This window comes from Equus caballus, chromosome 11 (genome assembly GCF_041296265.1).
Source record: "Equus caballus isolate H_3958 breed thoroughbred chromosome 11, TB-T2T, whole genome shotgun sequence".
NCBI lineage: Eukaryota > Metazoa > Chordata > Mammalia > Perissodactyla > Equidae > Equus > Equus caballus.
In genome coordinates, this window is record NC_091694.1 from 52,608,345 (window position 1) to 52,631,713 (window position 23,369).

At 47.1% G+C, this 23,369-nt stretch overlaps 1 protein-coding gene across 1 annotated transcript; it reads right to left on the reverse strand.

Moving 5' to 3' along the window:
- Nucleotides 1-6,262: 6,262 nt before the first annotated feature.
- On the reverse strand, nucleotides 6,263-12,281 carry GSG1L2 (GSG1 like 2). Its single transcript, XM_070228381.1, is given in 8 exon segments — nucleotides 6,263-6,375; nucleotides 6,378-6,439; nucleotides 6,441-6,500; nucleotides 7,804-7,900; nucleotides 10,386-10,526; nucleotides 10,529-10,549; nucleotides 12,059-12,093; nucleotides 12,244-12,281. Coding segments are annotated over 8 exon segments (567 nt in total).
- Nucleotides 12,282-23,369: the final 11,088 nt, after the last annotated feature.

Sequence of the window (23,369 nt, forward strand, 5' to 3'; positions counted from 1 at the left end):
CCACATTTTTGTGTGAAGCTGGAGATCACTCATTTTCATTGTGCGAATTTCCCTCACATGTTTAAAAAACGTATTGTTTTAAAATTTTATTTATTTATTTATTTGGAAGATTAGCCCTGAGCTAACATCTGCTGCCAATCCTCTTCTTTTTGCTGAGGAAGAGTGGCCCTGAGCTAACATCCGTGCCCATCTTCTTCTATTTTGTGATAGGTGGGATGCCTACGACAGCACGGCTTGATGAACGGTGCGTAGGTCCGCACCCGGGATCCGAAGCAGAGCGTACGAACTTAACCACTATGCCACCAGGGCGGCCTCTTACCTCACATTTTTAATTAATTCCTTCGAGAGTGGGCACTTGTGTAGTTTCCAGCATGGGGCTATTACAGACAGTGCTGCTACGAACACACGTGGCTTTTGGTGCTGTGAGCACTATTTTCACATGAACTTATTGGGCCTTTTGGATGATAGAATAAGAAATTTTGACTCTGATGATCTTCAGGTCCAAAGACATTGGCTTAAAATGTAAAATGACAGGTAAAGGTTCAGTCTACCCCACTGTCTTAGTGTCAAGGATTCCTTGAATTCAGTCCCTGGTATTTCACCCCACACCCACACGTGGGGATGGAGGTGTTTTAAATAAAACTACTCATTGAGATTATGAATAAGGAAGCTTCCAATGAGCATTATTTTAGAGAACAGCTTACACTGGGAGGCTTGACATATTATTAATGTAATAATGTCTACGTACGAAGGTTGGCTTGGTCAATATAGAAGTTCTTTAGTTAGATTGTTCAAGTCTGGCCGTGGCTGTGATTGGACGATTCACAAGTTCCTTATTTGTAGATAAAGCCCCACAATGGTACAGGATCCTTTATAAAAGAGGAAATCTCCGGGTCTCCTGCAGTAGTCGATGGCAGTCTCTCTAGTTCAGTCGATGCAGCCGACACTGGTTATCCAAGCCCTGGCCTGACGAGAAACCATCCACAATCCTGTAGACCTTCTGGATACGGTTTTCTACACTGCTGTAAACACTGAGTCATTGGCCAGCACTCCGCCTGAGGACCAGCAAACATCAGGATTTGTCTCCCCCTCTGCTCCCGAGAGACAGTAGGATGGGTTTGGAGTAGGACTGTCCTGAGTCCGAATCTCACTTCTGCTTCTGACTTGTGTGCAGCCTCAGGCACACACTCAGGCCGTCATCTGGAGATGGGAATACTAGTACCATCACCTTCCTCACTGTGCCATTGCGTAGAATTAGAATATAAGAGGCGACGTGTACACAACACCCAGGATGGGTCTGGCCCCTTGCTGGGCCTGATGGTTTCTGTTTCTCCCTGGCAACTTTTCCCTAGTCTGTGTTTGTTCTCCTCATTGCCTTCCCTCAGTGTATGTCAGGGCCCATTCCTGAGGACCCTGGACAGGGTTCAGAGGTGAAGGATGCCAGGACCAAGTCAGGTAATGTGTGTATATATACTTTTATGAACAGTACATTGTTGGGTCAGTATCATCTCCTCGCCTCCCGTGCATGTTCTCTGGGCTGAAATGTGGGTGCTGTCAGCTCGGTCCTTCTTTCCAGCCAGGACCAGCACTTGTTTTGCTGTGGGAGACTGCTTCCCCTCCCCATCTCCCTTTGGAAGGGCGAGTGCTCCCGATCCACAGAGGCATTCATGCACAGGTGGCAGGGCTGTTGTAGAGGGGGAAGCAAGAATGGAGCAGGATGGTGGGTGTTGGCTAGCCTGACATCTAAAATAATTATTGGAATATGTAGCCTTAAAAAGGAAGGAAATTATGACACACGCTACAACATGGATGCACCTTGAGAACATTCGGCTCAGTGGAATAAGCCAGTCACAAAGGGACAAGTAGTGTATGATTCCACTTACATGAGGGGCCTACAGTGGTCAAATTCATAGGGACAGAAAGCAGAATGGAGGTTACCAGAGGCTGGGGGAGTGGGGAATGGGGAGTTAGTGTTTCATGAATATAGTTTCAGTTTCGCAAATGAGCAGAGTTCCGTGGGTGGATGGTGGTGACAGTTGCACAACACTGTGAATGTACTTAATGCCCGCTGAACTGTGCACTTAAAAATAGTTACGATGGTAAATTTTATGTTATGTGTATTTTACAATAAAAAGTTGGAAAAAAAATTGTCTGGCCTCCTTTGAAGAGACGATCCCAACGTAAGATGATGTCATCCCAACGTAAGATGATGTCAGTCACGTAGAATGTAAAGCCACACAAGACACTTTCACACATAGTTCGTGGTAAATGTGGAATGACCCCGGATGGTGGTTACTTCTTGGAAGAGAGCAAGGAGCGAGAGATGGGGAGGGGGTGTGGGGCGTTAGCTGTATCTCTTACATTTTATTTCTTTTCTTTTCCTTTTTAAAAAGACAGAGATGTGGCAACCATGATAAAGCATTTACTTCTGTTAAATCTGACCAGTCAGGGGTCCGGCCCCATGGCCGAGTGGTTAAGTTTGCACACGTTCCGCTTAGGCGGCCCAGGGTTTCACTAGTTCGGATCCTGGGCGTGGACATGGCACCGCTCATCAGGCCACGTTGAAGTGGTGTCCCACATGCCACAACTAGAAGGACCCACAACTAAAATATACAACTATGTACTGGGGGGATTTGGGGAGAAAAACCAAAAAAAAAAAAAGGGAAGACTGGCAACTGTTGTTAGCTCAGGTGCCAATCTTTAAGAAAAAAAGAAATGCATTTAGAAAAAAAAAATCTGGCCAGTGGGTACATGCGTTTCTGTTAGACTATTTTGTATATGTTGAAATATTTCTTAATTGAAAAGGGAAAATAAAGTAATGAAACAGAGAGAAAGAGAGAAGCAGATGGATCCTGTCTGACAAGCCTGTGATCTCACCTGGCCTCCCCAGTTCTGTTTCCAGATGCTGTCTTCTTTTCTTTCCTGTTTCACAGTGTGGGAGATGGCTCTCTCCCGCTTCATGTGACCACTGAATGCAAACCCCTACTTTTTCATGCCCCACCTTGATATTCCGTCTTTCTGAGGCAGCACAGTTGACTTAACAAGAATGAATAAGGTTGTCAGTCAGCCATCTCAGGGAGGGAAACGTCCTTTGACCTTTAACCTTAGCTGGTTTCCAATCTCTCCCCACCCTCCTCCTGCAGGGCAACAATAAATTGTTTCCACAGGGCAGGGCCAGCTCTCAGTCACCCTGTGTCTCCAGGGCACCCACACAGGGCTTTATCTGCACGTTTCCCTCACAGGTGTTGAATGAGTGAAAAACGTTTACATGAGCAAGCAGAACTAGCCTGGCTGATAGGAGCTCCCTGAGACCTTACTCTGGTCTTCAAAGAAGACCTGTCAGCCCAGACCACCCAGCAGAGGGTCGGTCTGCTGACAGAAACGCAGCTAAGCTGTCAATTCCCCGAAAACAATCAGTAAGCTGGACTCTGAGCCACTTGAGTGAGTTTAGGGCTGAATTCACTAATTCTGGAAAAATAGTTGGCTCTCTGGCGTCAAACTGCTGCTCTCTCAGTTCATCGTCTGTGAACAGCTTGCTTGTTCTTGCCCAGCCACCTCAAGTCACCTGCCGCCCTCCTTTGCCACCCGCATGTGGGAGGGGGCACGGACCCCTCGCTCTGAGGTTCTTCGAGCCTGGCTGGGAAGATCACTGAGGCCAGAGCTTGCTGCTTCTGGCGACGGGTTTGTTTCTCAGGACAACTGATGCTCTGGAAACTGGCTTGTGTGCTGGTGCAATAAGTAGATGGTAACCGTGGACCGGTTCTGTAACAACAGGCATTTTGCTAAAACCGTCAAAGGAAGAAGGCGGACTCCTTACTTCTAGGAGAAACGGCACAGCGCCCGCAACGTTGTGAACACCTGATAAAGCTTACTGGCTGGTGACGCACAATGGATGGCTCCCAGGCTAATGGTGCGTGGATTGGCGCTCGTTTGACCCTGGCTTCCCCTCAGATACGGTCACTGAGGTTTCACTGTTGTTCCCCCAACCCCTTGGCGAGGCTCAGACTCTCTCTTGTGTCCTTATACACCCACGGACCGAGGCTGCGCTTTGCACGTGGTAGATCCCAGCAGTTAGTTAGTCCTCCCTTTGTGCTTATTAAGCACCAGGCATTGTCCTGAGATCTTCACCTACACTCACGCACTTAGTCCTCACAACCCTTACGATGGTAGGATGATTCTCTCCTCTTACAGATGAGAAGACTGAGGCATTGAGACACGAGTGACTTGCTCAAGGTCAAGGTGAGGAGCCCAGATTTATGTTCAGGCAGTCTGGCTCCAGAGTCCATGCTCTTAATCACATGCTGTATTACTGCCCACGAAATGCTAAAAAAGAAAAAAAAAGTCTATCTGACAGAGTATATATATATCCATTTGCTAGATAGCTACCTCTCTCTGTATACACACATACAGATATGTAAGCATATATGTGGGGGGGGGGGGGTTTCTGTTTGTGAACCACTGTTCTAGATGCTGGGGGGTGGGTACAGAGAACAGTTCTTGCTGTAGAGAAATAATTTACAATCTATAAAAGGGGAACCGATGTGTAAAGGGGAGCAGATATGTTTCAGCAACACTGAGGAATGAAATCCACCTGGGTCTGTCCTAGAGCAAAGACAGATGGAAATGAGACACCTTGGTCCCGATTCTCAATCTGGGGGTGGTTACACGGCTACGTTCACTGTCCAAAAACTCATTAAGCTGTACACTTAGGGTCTGTGTACTTTTCTCTATGTATGTTATGCTTTAATAAAATTGACATTTAAAAAATCTAGAAGGAAGCCAAGTGCCTTGGGAGCTCAGAGGATGTAGCAAAGAATCAGGTTTGACTTGGGCCTCAGGGACTGACCACCTTGTGTCCTGCTCTGGTGTTTAACTGATCACTGGCTCCTTTTTCCAGGTGCCACCTGTGCCATCCGATGATGTCAGCTTCTCTTGCGTGGCTCCAGAAAATTCATTTCTTCCTTGACACCTTCAGCCGCAGTCTCCGCAGATATGTTGGTTGTTTTTTTTTTTTGAGAGAACTCAGCGAGCGTCTCTTTGGGGACATTCCTGGCACATTTTCTTCTCTCCGGGACCAGACGCTGACTCAATATTGTGACAGGGCTGGCGGATCTACCCATGTGGACACACAGGAGTGACAAATCACGTACAAGAAGATGCACACTGTGTGTACCGTTGGGTACAAACCCTTCTGCTCTGAGGTCCCCAGGGCCCCCAGCACGCTTTCTCTGCATTGGGTTTATTCTGGAAAAAATCCGTTTAATGTCTCTTCAAATATGCTTGGTTCAACAAATTACAAAATCCCACGGGAACCTCACTTGCAGGCAGGTACCTGACTTGAGTCCCCGATGTGAGGAAGTTGGTGTGATTCTCCCTTACTCTGTGACAGTGTCTGTGCTACAGTTCAGCACCAGGAGATTGAGTGTTTCTATTTGAAAGATTCAGGTTTTTTCCAGAAAAGATGTGTTCACTAAACACATAAACATTTTTTTTTTAATGAATCTGAGCGAGGACATACTTAGGTTTGTTAGAATTAGGCAGTCCATTTTTTTTCAAAAGCCCAAATTCTGTGTCTAACAACTTGTGGCCTCAGAAACATGTTAGGTTAAAATACAAGATAAATTGATACAATATTGTAACTAACGCGGTAGGAAGTAGGCAGCTCACCACCACTTCAAACAAGACTCCCACGGTTAACAATGTTTATTTTTAGAAGCAAAAGGGCCTGGCCATTTAATTTAAGCACCACAATTCAAACATTTGTTCCACTTAACTGTGATAAGATGTCATTCCATTCGACTGTCCTCATTTTGTTTTATCATCTGATTATCCTTCCTGTTTTCACAATAGGCAGAAATTAGAAAATTTTGAAGAAAAAATATTTCTAAAATAACAAAAAACTTGTTTTTAAATTCATGTCTTCTTGATTAAAATAAAAAAGAAAGTATGGGATAGTCACACATACCATCAATTTGTGTGTGTCAGTTAAGGGAAAAAATTTCTGGACTCTTCTGTCAACAAACCTGTGTGGACAACACATTCTACATTCTTTGTGGTTAAACCCTTGCTTTCCCCTTTCTTCAATTTCTTTTACTCTTAGCACTCAAATACTCTGTTTCTTTGTTACCCTTGTTAAACTCACCATCAGGAAAGCTTAAGGTGCTAATTTATACTAAAGTGTCAATGGTTGATATCTTCTGTAAGCACTATCTCACTTAAAGATACTGGTGTTTAGTGGAGGATGAGGTGGTGAGTGGAAGGTTTACCTGGACTGGGGCACCTGGCGGCAGTGCTCAGATACACACACGAGGGCATGCCCAGCAGGGCTGGGAGCAGCTTCTGTTTCCTAAATGCTTTCTGAAGCCTGAGGTCCGGGAAGTTGTGTTGAAAGTGCCAGTTGCCCTTCTGTACCTTCTGCCTCTCTGTGAATTCCAGGTGGGTATCTGCTCACGGCCATGACAAATACAGCCATGTGGAGGGCGAAAGAAGCCCAGGCGAGGCTGTCCACAGAAGGCTCAGTTAGGAAAGGGTGCAGGCCTATGATCCAGGGTTTCCTGCTGGGGGCAGCCTGGTGAAGCGCCAGTTCCTGGTTCTACCCAATTTGGACCTGGATTTTGGATGGCAAATCCCAGAGACCAGCCAAGGTGCTGTCTACTGATGACCAAGAGAACAAATTGTGGAGCCACGGTGCTGAGTTTGTGTCGTGGGTTTGAGTTTGTGTCGTGGGTTTGCGCCCATCTCTTATTAACTGCGTGCCCTTGAGCTGCAGCCCTCACCTCTCTGGATCTGTTTCCTCGTTTGCAAAAATGGAACACTAGTGAGGCGTGCACAGGGTGGTTGAGGAATTACGTGCGTTAAGCGTGGGAAGGGCCCGGCAGAGCGTCTGCTACCTGTAAGTGTTACTTTTTGTTATCGTTGCTGGCTCCAACCTGGGTCTGGTGTTGGGCGGTGTTATTCACATAGCCGTCTCCTCTGGAAGCCCTTGCATTCTGAGATGAATGTCTACGCTCTCCATCTTTCACAGAACCCGGCAGAGTGCTTGCTGGGAGAGAAACTCTGTAATCTGACATTTGTGTATGTTTTCGTGAGGAGGCATCCCAGGTAAAACAGAGGGCTCAGTATCCAGTCACCTACAAAAAAAGCGTACGATACATAAGTTCCTCCAACTCCAGAGCTTCCAGTCGCCTTAAATGTGACTTGACGATCAGGAAGATTATGGATGACGGCAACACAGACATGTTCTACAAACCCTGGGACAGTAGGATGAGGGAGTGAGCCCCGAGTGTGTCATCTATTTTACAAAGAGGAAAGTGACATACGAGGCCGTTACACCGGATGAAAATGTCAGTATGTGTACGTGTATTTTTAAGATGGAGCTATGCTTTGGAGGTCTACGTTGAGAGAACCCCCGTGGTCTTTTAGACACGGCCGAGTCTTTCTGTTAGAGACAGAATTCTGTGTCACGGTCTCGTCTTTTGTTAGAAACAGGGCAGGGTCTCCTCCATTGAAGTATTTAGGAGTTATCGCTCAGAACGTTTTCCCCAAAGCTGTGTTTAAGAATGTGATAACAACAATCTCGCCATTTCTTGAAGACTTTACTCTGTCCTTACTCAAGCATTTTAGAAATATAATCTCTTTAAATGCCTCTGAAAACATTTGAGCCAGGTATCATCAATTTATAGATGAGGAAATTGGGCTACAGAAAGGTGAAGGCACTAATCCCAAGTCACGAGAGTGGCAGGTGGCAGAGCTATGACCAGCAGCTGGGGCACCCTGGCCAGGAGCTCCCCAGTATGACAGCGCTAGTCCCATTTCTGAGGCTTCCAATCTTCTGGTCTAAGGTTCATGGTGATTTAAAATATGGTTGTGTCCATCACATGGGCCACCATGCCTGGGAGCCCTGCCCAAGGAAGTCTTTGTGAGCCACAGTTAAGAGTGTAGTTTCTCTATCTTGCATGAGTTGGATGTAAGGAACCCACCAGCATCCTCCTTGAGCCCTTCCAAGCAGCCTTCATGTTTCACATATACAGTCACCTGCTGCATAATGACATTTGGTCAGTGATGGATTGCGTATGTGGTGGTAGTCCCATAAGATTAGAACCATACAGCCTAGGTGTGTAGTAGGCTATACTATCTGGGTTTGTGTAAGTACTGAAGGGAGGAAGAAATTTGCCTCTACCCTTCTAGGTTCTTCTGGCCTTTCTAAGAGTTAAATTGACACAAGGCAGATTAATGGGAGAAAAACAAACAAAAGTTTAATAACATGCGTAAGTGGGAGAAACCCAGGAAAACCAAGTAACTCACCAAAATGGCCGAAGCTGTCACCTTAAATACCATCCTCAGCTAAAGACAAAAGAAAATGTTGGGAATGCAGGCAATTCACAGGTGGGTGAAAAGGAGAAAACGTTTGGAAAACAAGCATTTGGCCACACAGAAACAGAAGACAAAGAGGGGAACCCAACAAACAGGCTTTCTAGGTTCCTCCCTGTACCACCCCGTTCATGTTGTGCTGACGTGATAGCTTGCTTCTGGAGACAGTGTTTTAATCTGAATCGTTTTAGGCAGTTAAGAGGGAGGTTACAAGAAAAACTTTCTGAGTCTTTTGTTTCTTAAAAATAATCATCCTAGAATAATCCTCACATTAAAGAGACACACTGTGAGGGGGCAAATTTTGTTCCCCTTCAGTACACTCTGCAATGTTCCCATAACGACAAAATTGCCTAACAATGTGTTTCTAAGAAAGCATCTGTGTCATTAAGGGATGCACGACTGTCCACTAGTTTCCTATAGTCCTGAACCCACACGGTGGTATGTGTCCCTTTGCCATGTCATTCCTCCCATGACGACCGCTTTCCTTTTTACCGTGCCCCTGTGTCCCTATGCTCAGAGGCACCAGAGTCACATCCCCTCTTTCCCAGCCCAGATGAGGGTCCCTGAGCTGCATTCGGCCTGAAGCCATACTTTACAGCGTTCTGTCATGTTACTCTTTTTCGTGTGGATTGTTTGCCAACACTTAAAAGTTGGGATACTTCCCATAAAAATCTGAATATGCTGTGGCTCCACTAGGCTCACATGGCAATGATCAGTGGGAACTGAGTCAGTGGTCAATGTGATTTTCTTTCCTTTGTAAGTGACTTGCTCTTTTTGCCTGGAAACCCAGAGGATTTTTTCTTTAACCATTTTAGTAGGATACATCTAGGACTTGAATGTACTGTGCAAATTTTTCCAGGTACTTGAAGGGAATTTTCTGTATATAGATTTTGGCCTTTTGTTCAAGAACATTTCCTTGAATTTTACCTTTAAACATTAGTTGTTTCATTGTTTTGTCTATTTCAGGGACACTGATTATGCATATGTTTTAATTTAATAAATGTATGGCAGGCAGTGGCCAACTGGGGATTAGCTTCAGTGGTCCAAACAGAAATTAGTTTTAATTGGTGGGGGCAATTATTTATATATTAATGGGAATGTCTAAAGTCCTTATGAGGTACCTGCCCTTATAAGTCCTTAAACATTCCACCTTCATCTCCTTCACACAATTCAGACTGAAGAGACATCCAGAAGGAGGCCCACTCATCATCTTGGGGGCCTTGAGGGAGGCCAGTGCCTGAGAAGGAGTCTCCAAGAGTCCACGGCCTGCTTCTTTGCTATGAAGATCCAGAAATTGGATTTTTGTCATACTGTTCACTGATGATAAGACTTGGGAAAGATGCATTACACTTGTCAAGTACAGAAGTGATCTGCCAACCAGACTAATGCACTCTTAGCCTAACAGAGCCTTGTGTATCCCGCCAGAGAAAGGAAGGAAGTCTTGTTCGGGGTTCTTTTCTTGATGGAAACACCCACTTAGGAGACCAAATTAAGTTGCTCTAAAAGTTGCTTAGAGAACACGGAAGTAAGACCATATATTCATATGGGATATTTACCCCAAACTTGGATGATGATTTTTAACAAGGTACCATTTGTTGAGTACTTACTATATACTAGGTGCATTCTTAGTCATCGCTGCAGCCTTTTGAGATGGCTAGTTTAGAGAAGTTAAGTAATTTGCCCAGAGTCACACAGCCATTAAGTAGCAGAGATCTGAACCCAGGCAGGATTTCTGCAAAGACTCATGCCTAACAGCTGTACTAAATCAGGCAATTTCTCTTCTTAGAGCACGTACCCCCTTCCCAGGGTCGTGATAAAGACACACTGATAAACTTTATTCTCCGTCTGTGTCTATCCCCTTTATTTTCATCAGTCACCCAAAGCATCATTGCTTCTCCCAAAGGGATTAATTCAGTGCTGCTCCAGTGGACGAGCTGCCCTGCTGCACTGACCACCGACAGCTTTGCCGTTCCCTCTGGGGCAGGCCGTGGGGAATTTGCCTGTTCTAATGTTGCTATGGAGAGTCCCTGCAAGCTCCATGAGGATGGCTATAGAGGCATCCACCTTGAGCCAGTGGAACCCAGAGCTGGGGGAGCTCCCTGTGCAGCCCAAGCGGAGGGCACTTGTCAACATCAGGAGGATATTTAGGACTTCAGCCCAATGGACAGCCACAAAGCACCTGCAAGAAGTAGGGATGAGAGAGATGCTGGGCATTTAGAATTCAGAAGTACTAAGATGCTCAATCTTTGATTTAGTTCACTTCTAAAACAAAAAATAAAAGCCAAACACCACCGGGTGAAAACCGCAGATATATTTTCTGATTCTTGGAAAGTTGGCAATGAAAGGGGGCTCCTATGGCTTGAAAGAGGAGTTTGTAAAGATTGTTCTTAGCTGGGACAAAAAAACAAACAAACAAACAAACTAAGCAAAACTCTGATGTGGGGGCGTGAGACGTGCTAGGGGTCTCCATTCCCCAGTTCAAAAGTTGACATGTTTCAATTCCACTAGAGGACATTATCTTCGTTGTTTTAAAGAAGAAGACGCACAAACTTAAACAAGGGGGCACAGGAGCCTGAGAGTTTGAGAGCCCTGGTTGGAGATACCGAAACCTCATTTGTTTCTGTGTGAGCCGATTGTTTACTCTGTGGATGGGATCTTGCCTGCAGCTTCAAGGAACCGTGTTGGATGTGGAGGGGAATGGATAGAGGGCACAGAAAGGGACACTAACATTTGTAAAAGGCTTCCTATAAGGTAAATTAGGTACTGGGGACACAGCAATGAATGAAAGAGGTGTGATCCACGCCTCTCAAAACCTATATTCCAGCTGGGCAAACAGATACGAAGAAAGTAATTACAAATTTGATGAAAGTTGTAGAGAAGAAAAGGCAGTGATGTCAGAGCTCATCTCTTCCCAACTCTGCGCTCACTTCGCATTGACAGCTTGAAATTGGCCACGATGGGAGTATTTGTGTTACAGGCCACAAACACAGGTTCTTTACCCACCCACACAAGAGGGGCCAAATAAAACTGGAACGCCAGGTTTATGGGAAGGAAAAGGTTTTTATTTCAGGTGATGTCAGCTGAGAGATGAGAGTGAGTCCTCAAATTCATCTCATCTCCCTGAAAGATGGGAGGCAAAGGGTTTCAAAGGTTGCAAGGAATGTGGCTGCTTGTAGGGAGGGGGACCCATGGCCTTGCTGGTTGGCATTTTCCCACCAGCCTGCGTCTGGCCTTGTGAGGCTGCTTGCAGAGACGGAGATGGTGAGATAAGGGAATCTGCAGGTGGATATTCTTGGTCGTCTGCCTCCGTGGTGGATGGCGGATTCTGGTGCCAGGAAGCTGAGGCATAAGCAGGGCAAGGGGATGAGTGCTTTTGGTTTTAACCCCACATATGCTGGGTATAATGTAGGGGAACTGATACCAGGGCTGGTATCATTTATACCATGGAAAGCAGCAAATGCTACCAATCATGGCTTCCCCTCCCCCCACAAAGTTGGTTAACATTTTCCAGCACCACTGACTTCAGGGCACGTGAAGAGAGCCAGTGGTTTTAGCTTTCTCTGTGAACTCGACTTCATGGAATAACTGTAAATAACCCTTTCATCTTTTCCCCCACCCCAACAAAAAAAATACGAATTGTCCAAATTGTGAGGGTTGCTGGTGGACAGAACATGAGTGAGGTGGTGACCTTGTTCTTGAGCTGGTAGTAGACTCTGGAAACTCCTCCAGTTTCACCTACAAAATAAAGAGAACGTATCCATAAGGGGGGTTAACCTTGGCCATCAGGGACAGCCTGTGTTTCTAGCCCCTTAGGTGTATCCCAGGTGGTTTTGAAGAGGGATTGGGGAATGTGGCAGACTGCTTTATTGTTACTGTTCACAGACATGTGGAGTCTCTCCCTGTGGGAGCATGGTACAGTCCTGCCCTCATGAACCTGGGCCTGGCTGTATGACTTTCTTTGGCTGGTGAATTGAGAGTGGGAATGAGGCGTGTCACTTCTGGTCAGAAGCGTAAACAGCCAACATCCACTACTGTCCGCTCAGTTCTTGTTCTCTTGCTTCAGTGATCACAGAAGCACATGTGCAGGCGTCTCCATCAGCCTGGGTCCCTGAATGCCTACAGTGAGGAGAAACCCCTCGCCAACCTGAAAAGTACATATAGAATGAGCTAGAAATGGATTTGTTGGTGTAAACCACTGGGATTTGGGGGTTGTTTGTTTTTTCAGCAGACCCAGCCTACCTGGACTGACACTATGAGCCTTACACCAGCGGTTCTCAGCTTCCAAAACAGCGTTCATTATGATCCGTCTCAAATAATTTGTTTCTGGTTAGTGGGAAAGTAAATAAGTTTGTAATGATTTATTTTTTAAATGAATTAGAGCAGATTCAGAACTATCTCTGTTCCCGAGTGACCTGGTTACTTGGATCCCATCGTGCTTTCTGGAGTGTGAATGGAAAGGGAGGAGTTACTGTGTGTGCACCAGGTACTGGGCGGAACCCACCGTCAGACTTATTTCGTGCTCCCAGGGCTGTGCTTTGCATGTGAGTATCATCTGCCATGTTGAACACACTGGCTGGAAGAGCTTGCGTTGCTGCTGTAGATATGTAGTTCCCTAGAAAGAGCTGAGTCTCTGAAAATCCACTTGGTGTATGGATGTAACCAAATTCTGGTTTGGAGGTGACAGATGGAGGATTGAGACCACAGCAGTAGAAACACAGACAGTAGAGTGGGAGGAGCCTGGGAAATCGCCCAATTCTCCCCTGCGCAGTAGAGGAGTGGGTCCAATGACCTCCGAGGGAAAACGACTGGTACAAGACAACGCAGGTAGAGGCAGTTTCAGCTTTAGAACCCAGGCCTGCAGAGGCCCAGCCCAATGCTGTCCCGCCATGTCACTGATTTAACGCAATCCCGGAAGGTGCCAGAGGATGCGATGATGCCTGACACACAGGGAGGTGCCTCCAGTCTGGGCTCCTGGGAGCTAAAAGGAGCACGATGCAAAAGGTAGGGGGCATAGATCATTGACTCTTCAAAGGAATGGCTTTCTTATCTCTAAAATAGATTCAAAAGTCCCCACATTAGCCTAGCTTTGAAGATTAAGTGAGATAATAGATAGGAAAGCGTCTCTCGCAGTTAATATTCTCTTAAATCTTATTGGAATAAAATGAGTTCTCTTGGGCTCTTTTGAAGATGGTTGGCGCGAATCATGGTTTATTCCCAGACTGTCAGTACCCGAGGGCAAGGATCACTGGCATCTACCTTTCCTGGAAGTTCTCGGGGACAGAAGTAAGTTTGGGGAGCATCTTTAGACCTCAGAAAATATTTTTCTTTTATGAGAGAGAAAATTCCAGGTAACTTTCCAATTCGAGAACTTACAATGGCTCCCTGTTTCCTCCAGTGAGTCTAAATTCCTCTTCCTTTATGTCCTCCCTCTGTCAACCTGACCTCCTGAGTCAGCCCACCCTTTTGCTTCCTGAGCACAAGCCAGCATTCACCGCGCCCTGCTGCAGGCTCTCTGGGAAGGACCATACGTATGAGCAGGTGCAGGCCTTTGGCGGGATGTGCCCAAAGGCCATAAACCTTCAGATTTGCCAGGCTCACCCCCCTCAAACTCCAAGTGCCCTTGGGCCTCATTCCTTTGCACTTCTGCTTTGCTCCTGCGGGCTATAGGAAGAAGAGCAACAAAGTCTGGGTTTATGGTACAGCCATGTGGTTGAGCCGCTCTGCTGGGATGCTTTCTGGCTTGAGCGTGCATCAGGGGTTCATCCGTCACGTAACTGTCCACAACAAGTAGCCTAAGGGGAGTATTTACACAGCCTGGGGCTGAGGGCAACAGCATCAGGACCGTCTGCTCATCTTCAGCCGCAGTGGCCTCTGCAGTCCGCTTTGGGTTGATGCAGTTGGACATTTTTCCTGGTTGATTCTCTGATTTGGGCAGCAGCGGTGCTGTCATGGTCACGGCAGCAAAAACGCATCCGAGTCCCCCCGGTTCTACCAGGGAGGTCCCCCTAGCATTGGGAAAATCCACGCGCTCACCCCCTGCCCTCTCGCAGAGCGTCTTGTTGCTGATGTGGCACTTTTTTCACAGCATCTCATCAGATCCTCAGAACCCGTGAGTCAGGCCAGCAGCGAGAGCAGCAGACGGACGTCATGGACACAATGGGACATTTAAATCCAAAAGGGCTGCCTTCTGTGCCTGGTTCTGCCACAGGCAATAATCATAGAAGTTTGTTGACCACTCAGCCTTGCTTTCTTCATCTGCAAAATGGGTATAATAAAAGTCCTCCGATGAGAAAGTTGGGAAAGTGTTTTGTGAACCCCTTTACACCCTTTTGTGTGTTTAATTGTTGATAAAGGCAAGTACAAACCTCCGTGTTTTACAGATTTGGAGGCCAGGCTCACACAGGTTGGTAGAGTCAGGAAAACAAACTGGTTTTCCCATCTGCGACCCAGGACCCTTCTCCACTTCACCACCTGCTGTCTTTGTACATAACGCATGGAGGACTAAGGGTCTGTCTTGTCTTGTCAAGAGGGCTGCCTTCCACAGGAATAATGAGGAGGCCAGGTACAGAGCCAGGGGCAGGGCGAGGAGAAAGTGGAGGCTAGCCAGGGAGATTAGGAGAATTCACAATAGCTTAGAAGGGTGAGAATCGCCTGGGCCGAAAGAGTCAGACCATAGTGACCCCTTGATTAATATGAATCCTCAAAAATGGTGTGCCTTTTGAATAAGGCCAGGGGGATTAAAAGGAGAAATCTTTATAAATCCCATGAAGCCAGAGAGGCGGGTGTTACATAGCTTGACCGTGCCTTGCCAGCCGAGCATGTAGCAAGCCGCCCAGGAAACGGCGCCCAAGCGCTCTGTGATTGACTCTCTGGCCCCGCTGCCGTTCCCCCCACCCCCAGCCCTTACGGGGTGTCCCTCTGTCCTTGAGCTTCTTGAGTTTAGCAGAACAGCATAGAGTCAGAAATCAACACGTTTTGTTGACTAATTGATTCACCCAAGGAAAAGTGCCTTTGTCTAAGCGCTGCCTTGGCCAGGACTTTTCATTTCCAGTCTTCGTTTCGGGGTGTGGAATCAAAGGTTCTGGCTCCCTTTAAAGGAATTTTAGGCCACAGGAGGAAGGTGCAGAGCTATTTGTGGTGACGTGCAGAGGATGTCCTGAAATAACACTGCAAGGAAGGGCTCCCTGGGAGAGTCAACTTATAGGGGAATGGAGATGGAGCCTATGCAGAAGTGAGGCCTCAGCGGGCAGCAAAGCTGAGGGCGGTTGGACAGCCTGAGGCTCCTTTCCTGGGCTTGTTCAGGGCCCAAGAGCATCCTCCCCAGGCTGGAGTCCTTCCTGCCGGGTCTGCTCAGCTCCCCTTGCCCTTCTCACTCTCTCTCCAAAGCACTGTTCCAGTGCCTTCCTGTCCGCCTCCAGTGTAATTCTTTCCTTTCTTGTGTTCCAGATCTCCCAGGCACTGTGATAAACTAGACTAATTAGCACACGTTTATGTGGAGTCATCTCCAGACAGGGGCCCCAGGCTATATTCTGCTGCAGACACACTTTCTCGGGCCTATGCAATGTTTTCAAGATACTTTAAAATTGGGAAATTTCAAATGGAAATCCAGATATCTTACTTCTGCTGAAAAATTGGAGGATCTGACAACATTGAGCTCACAAGTCCGCACGACCGTAAACCTCAGCTGAGCCAGGGGCCGCCCCCTTTAGCTGAGGATGAGAGCTCAAGGTCATTGGCGTTGCCGGCCAGCCCTGCTTCATTGGCTTTTGTTGTTACCTCCCAAAGGCATTTATTTGCGAGCTCTGATGTATACCTTTTGTTTTATTTCCTTACATGTTTGGTAGTATTTTAGTTATTGCTTACTAAGAATTTAATTCTAAACTTTTTGCTTTAGGAGCATCTTGCAATATAGGAAAATGATCATCTTTCTCTGGGGGGAAAAATGGCGTTCTGGGGAAGACGTCATCCTTCCTCCTTCTTCATAAAGTGATGACAATATTTAGAACCCTGGTTTACCTGGATGGCCTTATTATATTAGGAAAGATAGAAGAATGTGAGCAGAACTTTTTTAGATTGATGGACACTGATGTTCATTGATAATTACAGACAATTGCCCTTTGGGTAAGTTTTGGGTATTCTGGGGTAACAGGCAGAGTCTGGGCTAAAAGTTAAGAATCTGAGTCCCGTGTCCAGTTCTATCAGTATCTAGCTGTACGGTCTTCAGTGGGCACTGCTACCTCGAGAACTCAGTTTTCCCATCTGTAAAATGAATCCGTTGTTCTAGGTCAGCCTTTTCCAAAGACTGTTCCATTGACCTCTAGTTGCACAGAATATTAATCCTTATTGTACACAGACATTTTATTTTACGGTCAACTGATTTTGGGAAACACTGGGATATGTAATAGAAACAAGTTTCCTTATTGTGGGATTTCTCACAGATTTTAATATGCTAATATGGATTGTGAATTTCCAAGAAGAAATTGCAAATATGTAACATTCCCCAAATTTGTTTGACTCTCAAAACTCTTCTTATTTAATTTTACAAAGAGCATCTCAAAAGGCATCTCTATGGAGTAATCTTTGAGAAAACCTGGCGAGGACTTGTCAAAGTCTCTTTCTGTCTAGGCATTAAGTATGTAAGAGGCACGTAAATCAGAAACAGATCAAGAAAGATATTCCTTATTTCTACTTGGCTTTGTCCGTGAATCGTTGAGAACCTCAACCCTCCTTAGAATTCAGCGTGTGTTTCTGACAATATGTGATGAGCCTTTCAGCGGTGTGATCCATGAGAAGGTGACGTGTGTGTACGTGTGTGTGTAGTAAACACTCTATGGGTTGGTAATGGTGCCAAGGGAACCCCTGGTCTCTAGAAGAAGGAGCCTGAAAGATCCTCACGCAGCCTCTTAACTACTTTTGGCTCCTGTTTTAGGTTGAAAAGGCCCCCCTCCTCCCACCTGGGTAACAATTTTTTATCAGAAAGCCTGGGGACAATTTATATCACCTACCTACATAGTGTTTAATACGTGAGGCACTCACCATGGGCAGGTAGAGAGTTCGCAGCTGCTTCCAGCCCTGAATCCCGCAGCTTTGATCTGATTTAAGAGATGGGGTTTCCAGGTCACCCTTTCCTCGAGCCAGCCCATGCAGAGCCCCCTCTCCCAGTCCCCTGCTCGCTGAGGACACAGCTCCCATCCACCTAATTTTTGAACTATTGTACTCGAGTTCAGGTCCTACTATGGCCCTACCTCCCCTGACATTACAAATAGTAATGCTTCTATTTTTCTCCAATTAGGCTTTTCTTTCTAGGGAATGTGGTCTTGCTCAGTTCCTGGAGTGACCGTGACCTTGTCTTGCAGGGGAGGAGAAGCTGCCTCGGGTGACGTTGAAGAGCCGGTGAGTTAAGGTCTTCTGTAATGAGGTTTCTTCTCCCCTGCCTTGTGTTCTGATGCAAATACCTGGGCTGTCTTGCCTCAGACCTTTGCTCACTTCCCTTCTTCTGCCTGGAATGTTCTTGGCCCTAATCTCCGTCTATTAATGTCACAGTCCTGCTTTGAGGCCTGACACAGTGGCCACCTCCTTTCCCGAGCTTTCGCCATGCCCAGAGCTGTAAATAAACCCCTCCTCCTTTCCATTCCCATGTCATAGGAGTCTCTGTTGTAACCATTATTGTATTTTCCCTTGCTTTAGTTTATCTCAGTTCTCACCACTCTGGCTCACTCACCTTGGTATCCCCTCATCCACCTGACCCTGCACCTAACGCGGGAACGGTTGTTAGTGAATTGTTCCGCACTGCTCTGAGTTCCTTCTTTCCAGAGGGCTTTGCTGTACCCTGGGGCCTGCTTCTTTGACTTTGATGTGTGTCATAATCACCATGGGAGCTTATTAGAAGAATAGGTAACCCAAGATAGAAGAGAGAGTTGAGTGGAATGAAAGATTAGTGCTGTGAGGATGGGAAAAGAAAAGGCAATTAGAAGCTCCAGGAAGGGCCGGCCCCATGGCCGAGTGGTTAAGTTCACGTGCTCTGCTTCAGTGGCCTGGGGTTCACTGATTTGGATACTGGGTGTGGACCTACACACCGCTCCTCAAGCCATGCTGTGGTGGCATCCCACATAGAGGAACCAGAATGACTTACAACTAGGATATGCAACTATGTACTGGGGCTTTGAGGAGAGAAATAAAGGGGGAATATTGGCAACAGATGTTAGCTCAGGGCCAATCTTGCTCACCAAAAAGTGCACTTAAAAAATAAAAAGAAGAAAGAAACTCCAGGAAAAGCAAAAAGCTATACAAGAAATTTAACATAATGATAGTACCCTCCTTGATTCTGTGATGAACAATGTTTATATGGTCTAAATAAATTGTTGGCTTATTGATTTAAATAGAACAGCAATTGGGCCAGCCCTTGTGCCGTAGTGGTTAAGTTCAGCACGCTCCACCTCAATGGCCTAAGTTCAGCTCCCAGGCGTGGATCTACACTGCTCTGTTAGCAGCCATGCTGTGCTGGTGGCCTGCATACTAAAAAATAGAGGAAGATTGGCACGGATGTTAGCTCAGGGTGAATCTTCCTCAGCAAAAAAATAAATGAATAAAACAGCAATATAACTAATTAGGGAGATGGCAGAGCAGATGTGGGATGTGGAAGTGTGAGAGATTTATCGTTGTCTACTATGACAGGCAGTCAATAGATAACATCTAACATGAAGGCATAGCAATGTCAGCATACTTTTTCTGAAACATGGAGGCAAATACGGAAGAAACAACTAAGTTAAAAGTGGTTTTCTGTGAATGTTAGGACTGGGACATGGAGCAGGAAGTGGCAGGGGACTGTTAGTTTTTCTTATAAGCCTTTCAAAATAATTTGATCTCTTATCTATGTGTAAATATTACTGTGGTTAAATATTAAAAAAAAAAAGTAATGCATATTTCCAGACCCTGTCCCAGACCTACTGAATCAGTCTCCAGGGCTGGCCCTGGATTTTTACAAGCTCCCTGGTGACTGATGCACACCAACATTTGATAATTAGTGGGATGCTTATATGTAGCTATGGCAACGGAATGAGACAGTCCTCAGATGTAGATTCGGAAAGGGAGTGGAAGTTCCCAAGCAATTTGCCTATGGGTATGGTGACCATATTTTCCAAACCAAAAATCTGAAACTATCTTGGGGATGCAGGACAAGGATGTAGGATCCTGAGCCTCCCGTGTGTGTCCATGAGGGTTGAGAGCATGGACTTCCAGGAAGATAGTTGCACTCCCTAGAGGAGAGGAGAGGAGTGGGGATGCCCCTCCAGTAGCCTTAGCTCGGGGTACCGCTGCCACGTCTGCACCACACTTACAGCAACGGCCACCACGCTGACCTGGATGCATGGGAGGGGAAGGCAGTGGCCACCACTGGGGCAGGGATGGCGAGACACAGGCTGTATCTCTGAGGGCTACTTGTTGTTGCCTTTTACTTAAACCTCAGGAGTAAGCAGCTAATGCTGTGACGATGGGAAAAGACAAGGCAACTAGAAACTCTTTGGAAAGTAAAAAACTGTACAAGAAATTGAATGTAATAAGCCTGAGTCAGGAGAGAGATGAGGATGGGTGGCGAGTCCTCTCCTTTCCGTCCTGCTCTTGCAGGAGGAAAGGAAGAGCGTCCTGGCCCTGAGCGTGGCCTTGGGTTTGCAGCCGGGCTGCCTAACCCTGAGCGGTCCCATTCTTTCGTCCTCAGTTCCTATGAGGCAAAAACACTCTTTTTCTGAAATATGTGCACCAGATACTAACCTTCCCTTCCCTCTCCTCTCTCTTCCTTCGCCGTTCCCCTCACCACCACCCTGCCACACCCGCAGAAGTGCAAAGGATGCTGACGAGTTGGGGCTGAGTACTCGGTGGGAAAGGGAGCAGGCTTACCGGCTGTGTGACTGTGTGACTCTCTGAGCCTCAGTTTCCTCATTTGTGAGCTCAGGAAATCATATCGACTTTGCAGGGTCATTTCAAGGGTTGCCTGAGATAAAGGTTAAGGGTTTTACTTCTGGGAGGTGTGCCTAAAGGGAGTTCCCTTCTCACCAATGATGATACAAGTCTGTTTTGGAAGAGAACCTTCCATTCCATGACCCCTTAAAAGTGCAGGGATGCAGTTTAGAGTTGGGTGGGGCCGCTTTTGGTTCTCCAGGGGTTGGGTGACACTAGCAAATGGTAAAGGCCAATGTTTATCAACACTTACACCGCATCAGGGGCTGTTGCAAGCGCTTTATGTGAATTCAGTCAGTTAATCTTTATAATAACTCTAGGAAGTGAGTCCCACTGTTGTTCCTATTTTATAGATGAGAAAACTCAGGCTCCGAGAGGGGAAGGGACTTACTCAAGGAGACACAGGCAGTCAGTGGCAGAGCTGCTACTCAAGCCCAGGCAGCCCGGCTCCCCAGCTCCTGCTCGTGGCCGCTGTCCCGTACCTGTCACCCCCAGAACCTGCAGCCTCGCTCACCTGCACCGCTGAGGCCCTCCTGGCAGGACTGCCGAGCCGCACGTGGAACCTGCACCAGATGAACTTGTCGTCCCCTGTCCCCCAAATATCCCACATAGCCTGGCTCCTGTTGTCCCTCCTGCGACTCTGCCACTACCTCTGCTGAAGTGAATGCAGCACAGCCCTCCTGTGGTCCTGGTACAGTGGCTTTGCCATCCTCCGGTTCCCTCACATCCGCTGCCACCTGGCCCTGTCCGTGGCTGAATGAAGTGGTGGTGGCAGGATGAGCAGTGTCCCTGCCCCACCTCGTCGTGGTGCCCACCCCTCCTCAGCCCTGCCATCTGGCATCCTTACAGTTTCCTCTCACATCCCCCCCGGACGTCTGGGAACATGCCAGCATGTGGCGTCCGTGTGAGCACGAGAAAGCACAGAGCTGGGACGTGTTCCATCAACAGCGTTGGCCCTTCAGTCCTCCCCAGGACGTAGACATGCAGGAAGGCGGTGTTGTTGCTGCTCCTTTTTAATTGTGGTGGGATATATATATAACATAAAATTGATCATCTTAACCATTTTTAAGTGCACAGTTAAGTACATTCACATTGTACAGCCAATCTCTAGGACTCTTTTCTTTCAAAACCGACACTCTGTCCCCATTAAACAAAAACTCCTCGTTCCCCCTCTCCCAGCCTCTGGCAAGCACCACTCTACTTTCTGTGAATTTGACCACTCCAGGTATAAGTGAAACTTGTCTTTTTGTGACTGGCGTATTTCACTTACCGTAACGTCCTTGAGTTTCGTCCACGTTGTAGCGTGTCTCAGAATTTCCTCCCTTTAAAGCCTGAGTCATATCCCATTGTGTGGATATACCACATTTTGTTGACCCATTCATCTGTCAGCAGGCACTGGGGTTGTTTCCGCCTTTTGGCTGTTGTGCTTTTAGACTGAAGACCAGGGCAGTCTGGGTGGGTGGTGGGTTTCTGAGTGAGCCCGCCCCACCCTTGCCTTTTGCATTGAGCAGGGTCCTTAGCGGTGGATTCTGGAAATGGGGAATCCCGAGGCCTGCCTGGCCTGTTCCCTGCAGGCCCTAGGGAGATGGAGAGTGCTGAGGATGGCTTCCTGTTCTCAGAACTCCGAGAGACTTGAGGTACAGGCCAGCTGCTTCAGGGCCTAAGGGCTGTGCAGGATGTTGGGGAGGCATGCACCCCACATGGGTGCAGAAGTCAGCACCATCCTGGGGCTTCCAAAGCTGGCAGGCAGAGCCCACTGCACCGTCACTCATGTCCTCACCAACAGGGGGCACTGCAGGAGTGGTGACCCTCGGAGACTTAAGTTGCTTCTTGGGCAGAGGACATTGATGAAGCAGTGAGGGCAAGAGGGTAGCAGAGGATTCCACGAGGCATCTGAAACACGCAGTTCTTGGCTACCTATTAGATCCCTCCTGAAGACCCTCAGCTATAACAGAGAACCTAGCAGCCAGGGCAGGGAGGGGAACAGGGCAGTGCCATTGGCTTAATACCACGCCATCTGCGCTTTCCTGCTGGCAGAGCCTGCGGAACTGCTGGCAGTAGCCGTTAGCCGTGTGCTTTTGTCATGGTTGGCCGCCCAGTCTCGTGGGACGAGGAGTTACCATGTTTTATCACTAGATGGCATGCATCCAATGGACGGGAAGTCATGTATGGCCCTGACCCCTGTCCTGCCGGAAGAAGGATATTTTTGAGAAAAAGTTCAAAGAGATTAGATAGAATATTCTTACCAAACAGCATTTTCTTTGCCAGCGTGCAGCTTGGAAGACAGTTCTTAATGCGCAGTTACAGAACAGCTTTACCGCCACTTCAAAAGTCTCCGTGTCCGTCACGTGGCCACTTTTCTCTCTCTGTGTCACTTCATCCTGCTCTCTGCCGTCCCAAAGAGACAGCCACATTGATTTCAGACATCAGATCATTATAAGAGTTCATTTTGGGGGGCTTTTTTCATTATGAGCATTTTACTGCTCAGGTTTAAAATCTTTGCCACGTGGGATTTTTAAGATTTCCAGGGATTTCTATTAGGTGATGCTCACCTGTTTTTCCCCAACTGTTCAGAATTCCCTCCGTTAGATAAGTTAACCAAGATGAGCTCCCGTGGTTCAAACTGAATGGAAAACAAAACGTAAATGAAAACGTGTTCTTGTCTCTTGCTGACCTGTGTTTCATCCAGTCAGGACATCTTCCGCCTGGGCCTCCAGTTCGGGAGGCTGGGAAGACGTGGATGGGGATGTTGGGAGCTGCACAGGGAGGGATGGGCTGAGAAGGGCCAAGCAGAGCCTCTCAGAGGCAGTGATGAGGCTCCTAGAGAAAAGGAACTTACCTAGAGAGTTAGGGTGAGAGATGGCACCTAACGGAGTCACTGCGCTCAGGTGACTCTGGTCGGAAGACCTGGAGATCCTGACTCTGCCATTTATTTACTGTGTGGCCTTGGGCAAGCAACCTAAGCTCTCTGAACCTCGGTTTCTCAGCTGTCAAGTGAAGAAATAATCGTATCCTTTATTGTACATATCATTATCCGTACATATCAG